This window comes from Mandrillus leucophaeus, unplaced genomic scaffold (assembly GCF_000951045.1).
Source record: "Mandrillus leucophaeus isolate KB7577 unplaced genomic scaffold, Mleu.le_1.0 Scaffold14, whole genome shotgun sequence".
Lineage (NCBI taxonomy): Eukaryota > Metazoa > Chordata > Mammalia > Primates > Cercopithecidae > Mandrillus > Mandrillus leucophaeus.
The window spans coordinates 30,581-46,715 of NW_012101365.1; the positions used below are offsets into that span (position 1 = coordinate 30,581).

Below are 16,135 nucleotides of genomic sequence, written 5' to 3' on the forward strand. Positions count from 1 at the left end.
ACAGCAGAGATTATGAACAAGTTGTAGGGAAATACAGGAAAAGATTACATGTAGGTTATCTTTTCATATATGTAGTATAATAGCAAAAGTATAATAGTAAAAATTGTGGATGTTGCTCAACTGCAAGAAACATTTTTTTCTCAAGTTAATCAGTGTCTTTTAACGTATAATACCATGAAGGTCCTTAGCAAAAGCAATATTCTGAAAAATAAATATATAAATAAATAATAGATGCTGGCAAGGTTGCTAAGAAAAGGGAATGCTTATACACTGTTGGTGGGAATGTAAATTAGTTCAGCCTTTGTGGAAAGCAGTTTGGCAATCTCTCAAATAACTTAAGAAAGAATTACCATTTTACCCCACAATCCCATTATTAGGTATATACGCAAAAGAATATTATTCATCACACCATAAAAGACGCATGTACTTATATGATCATTGCAACACTATTCACAATAGCTAAGACATGGAATTAACCTAAATACTCATCAATGGTAGACTGGATGAAGAAAACGTTGTACATTTACACCATGGAATACACCACAGCCATAAAAAAAGAATGAGATCATGTCCTCTGCCACAAGATGGATGGAGTTGGAGGGCATTATCCTAAATGAACTAACAGAGGAACAGAAAACCAAATATTGCATGTTTTCACTTACAAGTGGGAGCTAAACACTGAGTACACAGGGACACAAAGAAAACAACAACAGACACTGGGGACTACTTGAGAGTGGAGAGTGGAAGGAGGATGAAGATCAAAAAAACTACCTGTCAGGTACAATGATTATTACCTGGGTGATGAAATAATCTGCACACCATACCCCAGTGACACACAATTTACTTATGTAACAAACCTGCTCATGTACCCCTGAACCTAAAATAAACATTAAAATAAATAAATCTCATTAGGGCAAACACTCAAAATGTTGAAAATAAAAAACAAAAGCACTTTGGGATAAGGCTACTCAAGAACAAGAAATGATTTAATGACAAAGACTACAAGACAATGCCCACTGGTTTTCCCTATGTACTATTCTGGTATCACTAATTGAAAGATGCTAACTCCTGTATATCTTGCTACTTATAGACATAAGTTTACATTTAAAATGCTTTAACATAACACCTACAATTACAAAAAAAATTATAAATATGTGAGTATTTTGAGGTTCTGGACAAAGGATTCCAGGAAACTCAGCTGGGGAGAATTGTTTGAGTCTAGGAGCTTGAGGCTTCAGTGGGACATGACCGCATCACTGCATTCTAGCTTAGGCGACAGAGTGAGACTCTGTTTTTACTTTAAGTACAACGTTTAAAAATGTGACATTAGATCCAGCAATCCCACTTCTGAGTTTATAGCCAAAGTAATTAAAATGTGTTGAAGAGATGTCTGCACTTCCATGTTTGTTGCAGGATTATTCACAACAGCCAAGAGATCAGAACAATCTATGTGCCCGTCAACAGATGAATGGATCCAAAAATGTGGCACATACACAATGGAATACTATTCAGCCTTTAAAAAAAAAATTCTGTCATTTGCAACAACATGGATGAGTCTAGAGAACATTCTGCTAAGTGAAATAAGCCAGGCACAGAAAGACAAATATCACATGCTCTCACTTACATATGGAATCTAAATATCTGAATCCACATACGAAGTAGAGGGTAGAATGGTAGTTACCAGAGGCAAGGGCATATAGTGAGCTCCGTGGAATAATATCAATCAGAGGATCTCTTTGATCAGCTAGACAGGAGGAAAATATTCTGGTGATCTAATGCACAGTAAGGTGAATACAGTTAAGAAATAATGTATCACTCAAAATTGCTAAAAGGGTGGATGTTAAGTGTTCTCACCACAAAGAAATCGTAAGTATATGAGATGATTGGTATGTATTTGCTCATTCTACAACATATATATGTATTGAAACATCATATTGTACCTCATAAACATATACACTTATTAAACATCAATTTAAAAATCTGAAGCTGAATTAAAGAATATTTCTAATGCACAAAAATAAACTATGCACATTGAGACCACAGTTTGAGATGCTACTTTATTCAGGTTTCAAAATGACCCAATAATAAATTATTTGGGGAGTACACAATTGATGGCACAGAGGCAAGAGACATCAGTTTGCAGGTGGACTAAACACTACTACTAACACACAACATTTGCTGTCTTTCTTCCCCAAAAGTACAAACTATAATCAATTGCATTGTCATTTCATGTTCATAGCATCTTTCAAGACACACAAAATTATCACTCTTTCCTTCTTTTCACATGTACTAATAACAGAAGAACATTTAACTAGTATTCATAAAGCATGGCTGAGGCATGTGGGGGGAGGGATTAAGGCATTTACCAAAGACTATACAGCTAATAAGAGTCACAGAGTCAAGATTAGAATCTAAATTTATAGATTCAGGACAAAAACTGGTTTGAAATAACCTGAACTACTTTTTCAGACTGAAAATGCACTTGCTAAATATTTTAAATCTTTCCATATTCAACCTGATTTCTTAAAAACTAAAATAGTATCCAATATAATAAAAGTAGCTTTAAGAAGATCAAAAAGAGAAAAAATAAGATAAATGATTCAAATAATAACAGATCTATTTTTCTGCTATATCTCAGAAACGGAATTAAAGCTATGACTAGTAGGCTCCAGTAAATTAGGTTTGTTAACAGTACTGATTTAACAAACTTTATTAAACAAATACCTGCGTGTTAGGTTAAATCCACTGCTAGATCTTAGAGACCTAACAATATACAATAATCCCTACCCTCAAAGAGATCACAATACTTCACATCAGACAGCATTTTATAGGAGGACAAATGCTTTAAAATAATTCCTTAAATTTATTTAAGATAAGAAAACAGAATTCAGAAGGTTTTGGATATTGAAACAAAACTGCATTAAGGACCCTAAAAACATTAACAACCCAGTGAACATACCACTAGGTGTCACTATGATACAAAGTTCTTAGCTGCCTTTGGGCTCGCTTTCAAACCTTGTTGCATCTTCCTGGTAATAATGTGGAAAAAGTGCATTACCTGACTGGGTATCTCTTTGCATTGTATTATTTATATGTATACAGCTACAGAAAAAATATTATTTATATAATTCCTGTAACGCTGAAATGATTTATAACAATTCTACTGCTGGTCACATAAACTTTAATGAGTGCACATTTTTTTTTTTTTTTTTTTTGAGACGGAGTTTGGTTCTGTCCGCCCAGGCTGGAGTGCAGTGGCCGGATCTCAGCTCACTGCAAGCTCCGCCAATGAGTGCACATTTTTAAAATTTCCTATGATGGATGAATTAATATATATACATATATTCATATACTCATTTATCGAGCCATTTGTTTCCTCAACAAGCACTACTCTGTGCCAAACACTGTGCTAGAATAGAGAATTTAGAGAGGAATAAGACCTGGTCTCTAAGCATGAGAAGTTAACATTCACAAGGAAAATCTGAAACACAAAGAAATGGTAAGATGTGTTAAAATCCATGTTTAAAGCATACACAAAATTTTATGGGATCATAGGGGATGATTCAACTTAACTATATGTCCAGAAAGGTTAGGAAAGGCTTCACAGAAGAGGAAATATTTACATGGGATCTTGGAAGCTGTGTAGGAGTTTTCTAGAAAGCTAAAGCAAGAAAAGGTCTATCAAACAGAATACAGGAAATACAGAGCCACTGAAAGGCACATGAGGAGATGTGTGTTTTAGAAAAATCACTACAGGGCAACTATATAGAAAAGATGGACTAAAGGAAGAAAGAAATGAACGTATGGAAATCGGGAATTATTTTAATTCATGAAAGAAATTCTTGAACTCTAACAAAGTGGGATGATTCTTGAACTCTAACAAAGTGGGATGAATCCCTAACAAAGGAGAGATTCAGTGATAATATGATAGAATTCATAAAACTTTATTGACTAAATGCAGTGAAGTCAGAAAAAAATTCTTGAAAAAGTGAAAAAAAATTAGCTGAACATGATGGCGTGCACCTGTAGTCCCAGCATTCAGGAAGCTGAGGTGGATGGGAGGATCACTTGAGCCTAGGAGTTCAAGCTTAACAGTGAGCTGTGGTCATATCACTGCATTCTAACCTGGGACTTAAGCAAGATTCTGTCTCTTAAGAGAAAAAAAAAATCACTTTAAGTCATATGAATTCAAAAATGCCATAGTGAATTTGTAACTGCATTTTATTATTATATATTTCCTAAGTCAACACTATAAAAATATTTTTTCAAAGGGACTTTAAACTGGACAAAAATGAAAAACACAGATACAGTAAACTATACCAGAGGTATCCTCAATGCAGCTAAGAAAATCTGATGAGTTTGGACAATGAATCTGAAATAAGAATGCAGATGGCTACCAAGTTAGAAAAAAGATTTCCAGCCTGTTTGAAGTCTAAATTCAAAATGAACTTTAGAACCTGAATTCATTTTAAGAAAAAAAAAATTCAGAAAGGATCAGGAATATGGCTAAAATTGAAAAGATTAACCAGATTAAGTGATGGCAAGGATGGGGAGCAACTGGAACCCTGTTCTACTGGTGAAGTGAATTGGTTCAACAATTTTATAAAAATGTTTTGCTACACCTGCTAACTCTAAACAAACATATACCTTTATGCTATGATTCAGCAGCTCCACTTGAAGCTCAAAAGAAGAATGTTTATCTATGCCAAAAATACGCACAAGAATGTTCATAGCAGCTTGATAACACTAGAAAGAACCCAAATATCAGTAGAATGGGTAATTTATGGTATAATAGAATTCTACACAGCAATTAGAATGAATGAATTACTGAATCTCAAAGACATAATATTGAGTGAAAGAAGTTAAACACAGTATACAATGTATGATTTCAATTATACGAAGGTCAAAATACACAAAAGGAGTCCAAGGTGACAAAGGTCAAAATAGTGGTTTCAGAGGGGAGATTAAATAGCTAGCAGGGGGAATGAGAGAGGCTTCTGAGGCGCAAGAAAAATTCTCTATCTGGATCAGGGTGGTGGTGGTTCCAAGGGTATAAACTTAATTTTTACATATAATTGCCTCTTGAATAATGGGGGTGGGGAGGTTAGGGTACCAACCCTTCCACACAGTCAAAAATCTAGGTATAGCTTTTGACTCTCCAAAAACTTACTAATAGCCTACTGTTGACCAGAAACCTTACTGATAATATAAACTATTGATTAACAAATATTTTGTACATTATGTGCATTATATATACATTTCCCACAATAAACTAGAGAAAAGAAAATGTTATTAAGAAATCCAAAATATTATCTTCCTCACTGTCTTTGTGTTCAACAGACTGAAGAGAAGGAGGAAGGGGAGGGGTTGGTCTTGCTATCTCAGGGCTGGCAAAGACAGTAGAAAATTTGCTTGTGCCCAGGAGTTCAAGGCCGCAGTAAGAGTGTGTCACTGCACTTCAGCCTGAGTGACAGAGTAAGACCATCCCTTAAAAAAACAAAACAAAACCACACACACACACACACACACACACAATACAGCTTGCTGCATCGATTAACTTCCTTTCATGAAAAGTTTTGCTGTAACATGTGATGCTGTTTGATAGTATTTTACCCACACTAGAACTTCTTTTACAGTTGGAGTAAATTCTCTCAAACCCTGCCACTGTTTTATCAATTAAGTCTATGTCACATTCTAAATCCTTTTTTGTCATTTCAACCATGTTTATGCATAGCATCTTCATCGGCAATAGATTACATCTCAAGAAACCACTTTGCTCTTCCATCCAAGTTTTATGAGATTGCAGCAATTCAGTCACGCCTTCAGGCTCCTCCTCTAATTCTTTTGCTATTTCTACCACATCTAAAGTTACTTCCTCCACTAAAGTCTTGAACCCCTCAAAGTCATCCATGAAGGGTGAAATCAGCTTCTTCCAAACTCCTATTAATGTTGATATCTTGACCTCCTCCCATGAATCATGAGTGTTCTTCATGGCATCTTAGAATGGTGAGTCCTTTCCAGATGGTTTTTTATACCATATTTTAATATACAGAAATAACAGGAAAAAAGTCAACAATACTAAGAGGTTTTTTTTTTAAAAGATCAACCAAATTCATCAACCTTTATCTAGAGTAAGAAAAAAAGAAAAATTAAATAAAAAATTATGAGACTAGTATTAAAAATCTTATGCCAACAAATTAGATAACATAGAAGAAACTGATACATTCCTAGAAACATACAACCTATCAAGACTGAATCGTGAAGAAACACAAAATCTGAACAGACATATAACTAGTCTGTTACTGAGAGTGAATCAGCAATCAAAAACCTCCCAACAAAGAAACATGCAGGACCACATGGTAACATTAGGGTATGTTACCTAACATTTAAACAATTACTGCCAACCCTTCTCACACTCTTCCAAAAAGCCAAAGGAGGCTATACTTCCTAATTTCTTTTATGAGGCCAGCATTACATCAATACCAAAGCCAAAGAAGCTATCAGACGAAAAGAAAACTATAGTCCAATATCCCTGATAAATACAGATGCAAAGATCCTCAACAAACTATTAGAGAAATTAAATTCAACAGCACATTAAAAGGATCACACACCAGGGCAAAGTGAGATTTATCCCTAGGATGAAAGGATTATTCAACATATAAAAATCGGCCAGGTGCGGTGGTTCACACGTGTAATCCCAGCACTCTGGGAGGCTGAGGTGGGTGGATCACTTGGAATCAGGAGTTTGAGAACAGCCTGACCAACATGACGAAATCCCGTCTCTACTAAAAATACAAAAATTAGCCAGGCGTGGCAGCTGCGTGCCTGTAATCACAGCTACTGAGGAGGCTGAGGCATGAGAATCACTTGAACCCAGGAGGCAGAGGTTGCAGTGAGCCAAGATCACACCATTGCACTCTAGCCTGGATGACAGAGCGAGACTCCATCTTACAAACAACAACAACAACCACCAATGAAAATCAATCAATGTGATACACCACATTAAAAGCAAGAAGGATAAATGTCAAACAATCATCTCAATAAACAAAAAGCTTTTGACAAAATTCAACATATTTTCATAATACTGAACAAACTAGAAATAAAAGGAAATAACTTCTACATAATAAAAGCCATATATGAAAGTCCCACAGCTAACATCATATTCAAGGGTTAAGAACTAAAAGGTTTTCAGGCCGGGCGCAGTGGCTAAAGCCTGTAATCCCAGCACTTTGGGAGGCCGAGACGGGCAGATCACGAGGTCAGGAGATTGAGACCATCCTGGCTAACACGGTGAAACCTCGTCTCTACTAAAAAATACAAAAAACTAGCTGGGCGAGGTGACGGGCACCTGTAGTCCCAGCTACACGGGAGGCTGAGGCAGGAGAATGGCCTAAACCCGGGAGGCGGAGCTTGCAGTGAGCTGAGATCTGGCCACTGCATTCCAGCCCCAGCGACAGAGCAAGACTCCGTCTCCAAAAAAAAAAAAAAAAAAAGAACTAAAAGGTTTTCTTCTAACATCAGGAACAAGCTAGGATAACTTCTCACCACTTCTATTCAACGTAGTACTGGAAAGCCTAGCTAGAACAATTAGGCAAGAAAAACAAAAGGCATCCAAATTGGAAAGGAAGAAATATAACTATCTTTGTTTACAGACAACATGATATTATATGTAGAAAACACTAAGGATTCTACCAAAGAAAACAAAACTGTTAGAACTAATAAATACAAAATTCATCAATCTTGTTATAAGATGCAAAATCAACACATAAATATCCGTTGCATTTCTATATACTAACACTGAACAATCTAAAAAGGAAATTAAGAAAACAGTACCATTTATAATAGCTTCAAAAAGAATAAAATGCTTATGAATAAACTTATCCAGAGAAAAAAGACTTGTCCACTAAAAACTACAAAACCTTGCTGAAAGAAATTAAAGAAGACACTGGAAAAGCGTCCCATAGTCATGGACTGAAAAACTTAACACTGTTAAAATGTCCATATTATCCAAAGTGATTTGCAGATTCAATGCAATCCCTATCAAAAGGCCAATGGTATTTTTGCAGAAACAAGGAAATAATCCTAAATTCCATAAGTAACCACAAGGAACTCCAAACACAATTGTGAGAAGAACAAAGCTGGAGGTCTCCTACTTCCTAATTCCAAAACATATTACAAAGCTAGAGTAATTCGATCAGTTTGGTAGTGGTATAAAGACAGACACACCAACTAATGGAACAAAACAGAAATCCCAAAAATAAACCCACAAATATACAGTCAAATGATCTTTGACAAGAGTGCCAAGACCCCACAATGTGGAAAGGATAGTTTTTTCAACAAATGGTACTGGGAAAACTGGATATCCACATACAAAAGAATTTGGAACCTCATAACATACACAAACATCATCTCACTGCATTGTGTGAATTAAAGACTTAAACATAAGACTTGAAACTATACGAGCAAAGACTCTGCCACTGTCCTCCAGCCTGGGTGACAGAGCAAGACCCTGTCTCAAAAAAAAAAAAAAAAAAAAAAGACTTGAAACTATAAAAGTCCTAGAAGAAAGCAGAGAGGAAATGCTTTATAACACTGATCTTGGCAATAGTTTTTTGAAAATGACTCCAAAAGCAGAGGCAATGAAAGAAAAAATAGACAAGTGAGACTATATCAAATTAAAAAGCTTCTGCACAGAAAAGTAAACAATAGAGTAAAAAGGTAACCCACAGAATGAGAGGAAATATGTGCGAACCATATATCTAATAAGGGGTTAAAGCACAAAATATAGAAAAACTTCTACACCTCAACAATAAAATATCAAATAACCCATTTAAAAAATGGGCAAATGACTTGAACAGACATTTCTCCAAACAAGACACACAAATGGCCAACAGGTATATGAAAAGATACTCAACATTACTAATCAGACAAATATAAATCAAACCCACAATCAGCTATCACTTCACATCTTTTAGGATGGCTACTATAAAAAAAAAAAAAGAAATAAAAGAAAAGAAAAACAGAAAATAATAAGTGTTAACGAAGTTGGGGTTGGAATGTAAAATGGTGTAGCTGCTACAGGAAACAGTATGGAGGTTCTTCAAAAAATTATAAATTAAACTACCATCTAATCCAGCAATCCCACTTTTGAACATACTGCCAATAGAACTGAAACCAGGATTTCCATGAAATATTCACACTCCCATGGCTGGGCATGGTGACTCATGCCTATAATCCCAACACTTTGGGAGTCTGAGGCAGAAGGATCACTTGAGCCCAAGAGTTCAAGCCCAGCCTGGGAAAGAAAGTAAGATCCCTTCTCCACAAAGAAAAAAAAATTAGCCAGCCATGGTGGCACGCACCTATAGTCCTGCTACTCAGGAGGCCAAGGCAGGGTGACTGCTTGAGCCCAGAGTTTGAGGCTACAGTGAGCCGTGATCACGCCACTGCACTCCAGCCTGAGTGACAGCATGAGACCCTGTCTCAAAAAAAAAAAAAAAGAATCACATTCTCATGTTCACTGCAGCATTATTCACAATAGTCAAAAGGTAGAAACAACCTAAATATCCATTTATGATAAGTTAATGAATAAAAAATAATGTGGTATATACACACAATGGAATATTGTTCAGTTTTAAAAAAGAAGAAAATCCTGCTATACGCTACAACATATATAAGCATTGAGGACATTATGCTAAGTGAAATAAGCCATCACAGCAGGCAAATACTGCATTATTCCACTTCTATGAGGTATTTATAGTCAAAACTTATAGAAACAGAAGATAGAATGGCAGTTGCCAGGAGCTTGAGAGAGGGGAAAATGGAATATTGCTATCCAATGGGTATAGAGTTTCAGTTATGTAAGATGAAAAAGTGCGTAAACAATCTTTGTAAGATGAAAAAGTGCATAAACAATCTTAGGCTGTACACTCAGAAATTTATTGACAGTCTAAATCTCATATTGTTTTCTACCATAATTTTTTTAAAAATAAAAAACAACATACAGGAGAATATTTGGGGGCATGGAAATGGGTACAGGGAGAAGGGGTTTATCTAGAAGAATAATCTACATAGAAGACGAAACAAGTACAAAGGCCCAGACCTATTTGGCAAACTGAAATAAGTCCATTATGGCTTAGGCACAGTGAACTAGAAGGAGAGTGGTAATAGATGAAACTACAAATGCAGGTAGGGGCTTCATCAAACAGGGACTTATAGGCCATGTTAAAGATTTGAATTATATCCTAAAATCAATAGAAAGCTTTTGAATAGCTTTAAGAAAAGTAATAACATAATCTGAGTAGTGTTTGGGAATGAACACTCTTAAAACAGCCTTGCTTTCCAAGACTCAATTAATAAAATAAAATTAGAAAAGGATCTCTCCTAAAAGGAATAAAGCGAAATTTCCAGAAACATCTAGAATTCAGATTTAAGGTAAACCACATTAAGAGAAAATTAATATGTGGTTCTACAATGAAAATGGATCAGGTAATCTGAATCAAATATAAGTTCAACATAGCTAAACTATAGTAACTTCATAAAGTCTGTCCAGAAATGGCAGGCATATACTTTCACTTCCTTTTGAAAAATAGCATTTTTTCAACTGGCAGAGAGAAAAGTGATGGAAACATGTCTCATGTTTGGTTTCTCATTAAACATAGTGTCATGGTTTGAATGTATCCCCACCAAAATTCAGGTATTGTCTATGTGGTAGTATTAAGATGCAGGTCCTTTAAAAGATGATTAGGCAATGAGAGCTTGCTAATGGGATTAGGTGCCCTTATAAAAAGAGTTTGATGAAGGGAGTCTGTCCCTTTTGCCCTTCTGGTTTCTGCCATGTGAGAACACAATGTTCCCCACTTAGAAGGATGCAGCATCAAGGTGCTATATTGTAAACAGTGAGCAGCCCTCACCAGACACCAAACCTTCTAAGCCTTGATCTTAGATTTCTTAGCCTCCAGAAATGTGAGAAAATAAATTTCTGTTCCTTATAAATTACCCAGTCTCGGGTATTGTTATAGCAGCACAAAAAGGATCAAGATATATCCTATGAAAAATGAGTGAGTCTCAGTTGTAAAGTGTGATATGCAATGTACTTGATAAGGGTATTTTTTTGAAGCTCTCAGATGTTTGATTTGCATCAGCCCTAAAACAGCATCATATACCATTCTACTTGCATAGAACAAAAAACATTATTCTCAAACTTACCTCAATCTCAACACAGTATTTAAAAATAAAGCACAATAATCAGTATTGGAAAGGTACCAGTTTCAACTTGCTTTTTTTCCCTTCTTGCACTGATAGTCAACATGAAATTAAAAAGTATAAAATCTATGTTTACCTAATCATCTATTTGTGAAGGCTTTATGGCAGGAAAAACCTTACCAACAGTACAGCTGTCTTCAAGTACCACATCAACATTTCTGTCTCTGTACTCAACCCTGAAGTCCAGCATCCGAGGCTGCCTTTCTACAATCTGCCTGGATGGCATTACAGGTCGAAACGCCGAAGAAGAGGAAGTAGGAGCTGAAGCTGGATGACTTGCTGGATTAAATGCAGGTCCTGGTATGGTCTCACCTCCATATTCACTAAAATGTTGACATAAAAGAAGGATTATTGTCAACCAAATCATTACAGAATACCACTAGGGACCCACTCCATACTTGGCTTGTGTTGTTCTTCCTATCAAGTAAGTTTACCTACATGTGTGTCAAGGCCAAACTTGAGTTCTACTTCCTCCATAAAATCTTTCCCATTGACTGAAGGCCACATTACTCTCCTTCCCTTCTTTGCCTTTCTATGTTTATTGGAAGTATCATATCATTTAGCATTTAATTAGATTTTTACCTTGTGTTGTTATAATATAAACATCATTTTTAACTCGGTAAATTAAGAACAGTGTCTTCTTCACTCACTCTCATTTACTCACTGGATCATTATTTGACTCATCTACCCTACTTTCCACAGACTATTTTGAAATTTTACTGTCCTTAAACCTCAATTCTCCCCGATTCTCCCTATCTCACATCTCAGTCTTTTTCCATTTTGCCAAAAAAACAAAAGCCATTAAGAGAAATTTCCCTTATCTTAACATCAAATCCACAAACAAGCCCACATATGCACTCTTCCTCACTTCCTATAAAATAGAAGAGATACCATATTTTTAATCTGTTCAAAATCGAAAACATTTTTTGTTTGTTTGTTTGAAACGGGGTCTCACTCTGTTACCCAGGCTGGACAGCGATGGCAAAATCTTGGCTCACTGCAGCCTGAAACTCCTGGACTCCAGCAATCAATCCACCCCAGTCTCCCAAGTAGCTGGGACTATACATGCATGCCACCAAGCCCCAGCTCATTTTTTATTTTTTTGTAGAAATGGAGTCTTGTTTATGTTGCCCGGACCAGTCTTCAACTCCTGGCCTCAAGTAATCCTCTCACCTCTGACTCCCAAAGTGCTGGGATTACAGGCATGAGCCACTGTACCCAGGCTAAAACAATGTCCTCATTAGCTCTACACTAGGTATTATCCCTTTTATATCCAGTATCTTTGACATCTCTTTCTCCTCTGGATTCTTTTGAACAACATTTAAAAACGTTCATATCTCTCCCTTCTTAAAAAATAACATGAAATCCTGGCTCTGCCCACTTAATAGCTGTCCCATTTGTAAAATGGGAACAATAATTGTATTTGCACAACATCTGGTACTTAGTAAGATCCCAGATCCCCAATTCAGTATGTCCACAGTTCAATTCATTAGTATTTCCTCAAGTCTGACCCTCCTCCATTACTCCTAATATCAACTCAATCCAGAAACCTGTGGTGTTATCCTTGATCCCTTCTTCTCTTTCATCTCACATATCTAATCAGTCCTTTAAATTATATCTCCTAAGTATGTTTTGCATAAGTCATCCACCTTTACCCTCTGATGCTGCCACTCTAGTCCAAGCCACAATTACCTCTTGTATGAACTAATGCAATTGCCTCCTAACTAATCCCTTTATACGTACTCCTACAACACTGAATTCCATTCCATCATGCCCCTAGAGTGAAATTAAAGACACAAATGTCTTCATATAATTCTTTCTCAACCCTTCAATTATTCTCCTTTACTCTTCAGATACATACTTAAAGTGGCTTATGAGGCCCTGCGTGATCTGAATCCTACCTAGCTTTCCATATTCTTGTACTACATTATCTCCAGCCCTCTATGCTAATAGGCACATGGTCTTTCATTTCTTCTCTCACCTTAATCATTCCCATTTCACAGAGGAACACAGGCTATTTCCTCTAAGAATATCCTTTCCTCCATTACCCATCCACTTCTATTTTTCTTCTAACAAATTATATTCAACCTTTCATATCTCAGATTGAATGTTTTTCAACTCAGGGCACTAGGTCTAATTCCACACTACTAACTATAATTATAAAGTTAGTTGTATAATTAATGATTTGACATCGATGTCTCCACTGGAATATAAGCACCACAAGAATAAATCTCTTATTTGTGTTTTTTGTTTGTTTGTTTGTTTGTTTGAGACAAAGTCTCATACTGTCGCCCAGGCTGGAGTGCAGTGGGGTGACCTCGGCTCACTGCAGCCTCCACCTCCTGGGTTCAAGCGATTCTCCTGCCTCAGCCTCCTGAGTAGCTGGGACTACAGGTGCACACCACCACACCCAGCTAATTTTTGTATTTTTAGTAGAGACAGGGTTTCACGATGTTGGCCAGGCTGGTCTCAAACTCCTGACCTCGTGATCTGCCTGCCTCAGCCTCCCAAAGTGCTGGGATTACAGGCGTGAGTCACCACGCCCGGCCTTGTTTGTGTTTTTAATGGCTGTATCCTCTGCCCTGAGCTTAAGATTTTATACATAGGAGGCACTCAAATATTTGCCAAACTAACAAGTAGAGGAATAATTATTTTAAAATTTGGCTTTTCTCTGACTTAATTTATCACATGTATTGCCACTTCTCTTTTTTCCTCTCTGAGAGAAGGAGGTGGGGAGAGAGGGAACCATAGGAGTGTTTCAACTGCAACATCAGTATGGTATGTATCTTTCACAACCACTAGAACTCAAGACCAGCTCTAAAACATCTTTCTTCTCAACCTGAATTTAAGAAAAAACAATGTTCAATTGTTTTTCAATTAAGCAGAAAAATAGTTATATTTATTTTTATTTTTTATTTAATTTCCCTTCTTCATACTACTGCTTTGAACAGTGTTCATCAAACTATAGATTACATCGTTGACTTGGTGAGTTGTGATCAGTCTTTTAAAGATTAGAATAGAAATTATCAGTATTGTGTCACTTAACAGGACCAACTATTGTTCCATAAAACTTTTTATTCTGTTACATAGTTGTATATGTACATGTGTTTGCAACTCCAAGTATTTCTCATTGTAAATCATATTCCAAAAAGTTCAAAAACAGTTAGTTTTTCAATCAACAGAGCTCAGATAATCCAGTAATCACTGATCCAAGACAAAAACCTATCCTTTCTCCTAGTTGTTAAATTCAAAGAAAGTAATCTTGTACAAAAAAACATAGGAACCAAGAAAATGTCCAAAGGCAGGAAAGAATCCCACAGCTGAAATCTAAAGTGAGCTCTTAAACATCTATGAACAGAATCTGTGCGATGACATTCCACATCTCTAAAGTTTGTCATAACTTCTCAGAACTGAAGAAAAACCTAAGAAAAAGCTAGTCACTGACTTACTGTTTTTTGACTTCAAATCCACCTTTCTATATAGTCTACTCTGGGATGCTGGGGCCAGTATTCTGCAAAACTGTATTTTCTTCTGCTAGATGGTTTCCTGTTAGATTCTACCAAGATGAGATGCTATCTAGAGATTAGTAGTTAAAGAGGAGATTAGTAGAGATTAGTAACGAAGGGAGGACAGACTTCTTTTTTCCTGCTTGTATACAGTTCCATCAGCATCACCCTGTAGGTGGGTTCCAGTCTTCAGCTCTTTTCAGCACTCTTATAACCAGCTTCTTGATATTCCCTTAAACACGAGCAGCAGCTGGACAGTGTACATTCAAAGAGGTCTGATCCCCAGCTTCATGAAGCTCCTCTGTGCTTCATGGTTCTGTTAAACCCCTCTGTTCCCTAAACCTAACAGTGGTAGCTTCCTCTGGCATTTATCATATCCATGTTACCTCTTTTTGCTCTTTCAGTCTTCTATACCTATGTAACCAATCCTACCTTAAATTTCCTCTGCTGAAATATCTAGTATGTTTCATTTTCCTGATTGGATCCTGATACAGTAAAGAGTTCCCAGGAAACATACTCTCAAAGACAGGATTCAAGAATTGGCTTGATTATGTGACCGTGACCTTCAATTCACTGCTAGCTCCTTGTCAATAATAAACGGGATACTAGTGATGCATTCCATGCATTGGCATAATGATTACTGCATTATCACCTGTAGCTAATTATGATGATATGCCTATTGAAACAAGTGTCTAAGAGAACCAAATTACTGTTTGATTTGACTATTTTGATGGTAATAATGACACCAAGGACTTGCGGATGGCTGCTTCTGACTTGGAGACTTAAAAAAGAAAATGATACAGAGTTTTTAAGTTTTTAACTTTCAGCTCAAGTCATGACAAGATAGCTACAAAATTTTAAAAATAGCCTTTTAAAAGTTTCTTACTTGTTGTAACCACAGGTACAACTCTGCCAAGAATTGGTCCAAAATTTAATTTTGCAGATTGCAGAATTATGGTGAAAGTTGAATAAACATACTTTCTAAGTTTCCTTTGTTTTGGAAGGAGTGAGGCCCTAAGATATGGAATGAGGATACGTTGGTGAACAGCTCCTTCTCCCATGACTGAGAATGCTAGCCTCCACTTTTGTGAAAGCTCTTAGCTTAAACTCTTAATAGTTTATTAGTTGGCTAAATGAAAACTCTCAAAAGAGTCCACATTTCATATGGATGAGATGCCTGAACCTTCCTAGCATAATGTAGAAGAAATACAGATGCTTAAAGAAACAGGAATGCTGGAGTAGATTTACCATATATAATCTGAATATATACATACCATCCTATACATCATCCATGAGGTCCTGGAGGATACAGTATTAAAGCATTTTAAAATACATTAGTAAGGGAATCTGTATTTGAAAAACTC

General features: G+C 36.3%; 1 protein-coding gene across 1 annotated transcript in view; it reads right to left on the minus strand.

Annotated features, from left to right (window-relative positions):
* Window positions 1-16,135, minus strand: part of LOC105534937 (FAS-associated factor 1-like) — a gene marked incomplete at its 3' end in the record, with an annotated part of 240,954 nt that overhangs the window by 30,141 nt on the left and 194,678 nt on the right. The window contains exon 4 of the mRNA XM_011973876.1: window positions 11,386-11,588. Within this exon, the coding sequence (XP_011829266.1) occupies window positions 11,386-11,588 (203 nt within the window). The remainder of the gene's footprint in view (window positions 1-11,385; window positions 11,589-16,135) is intronic.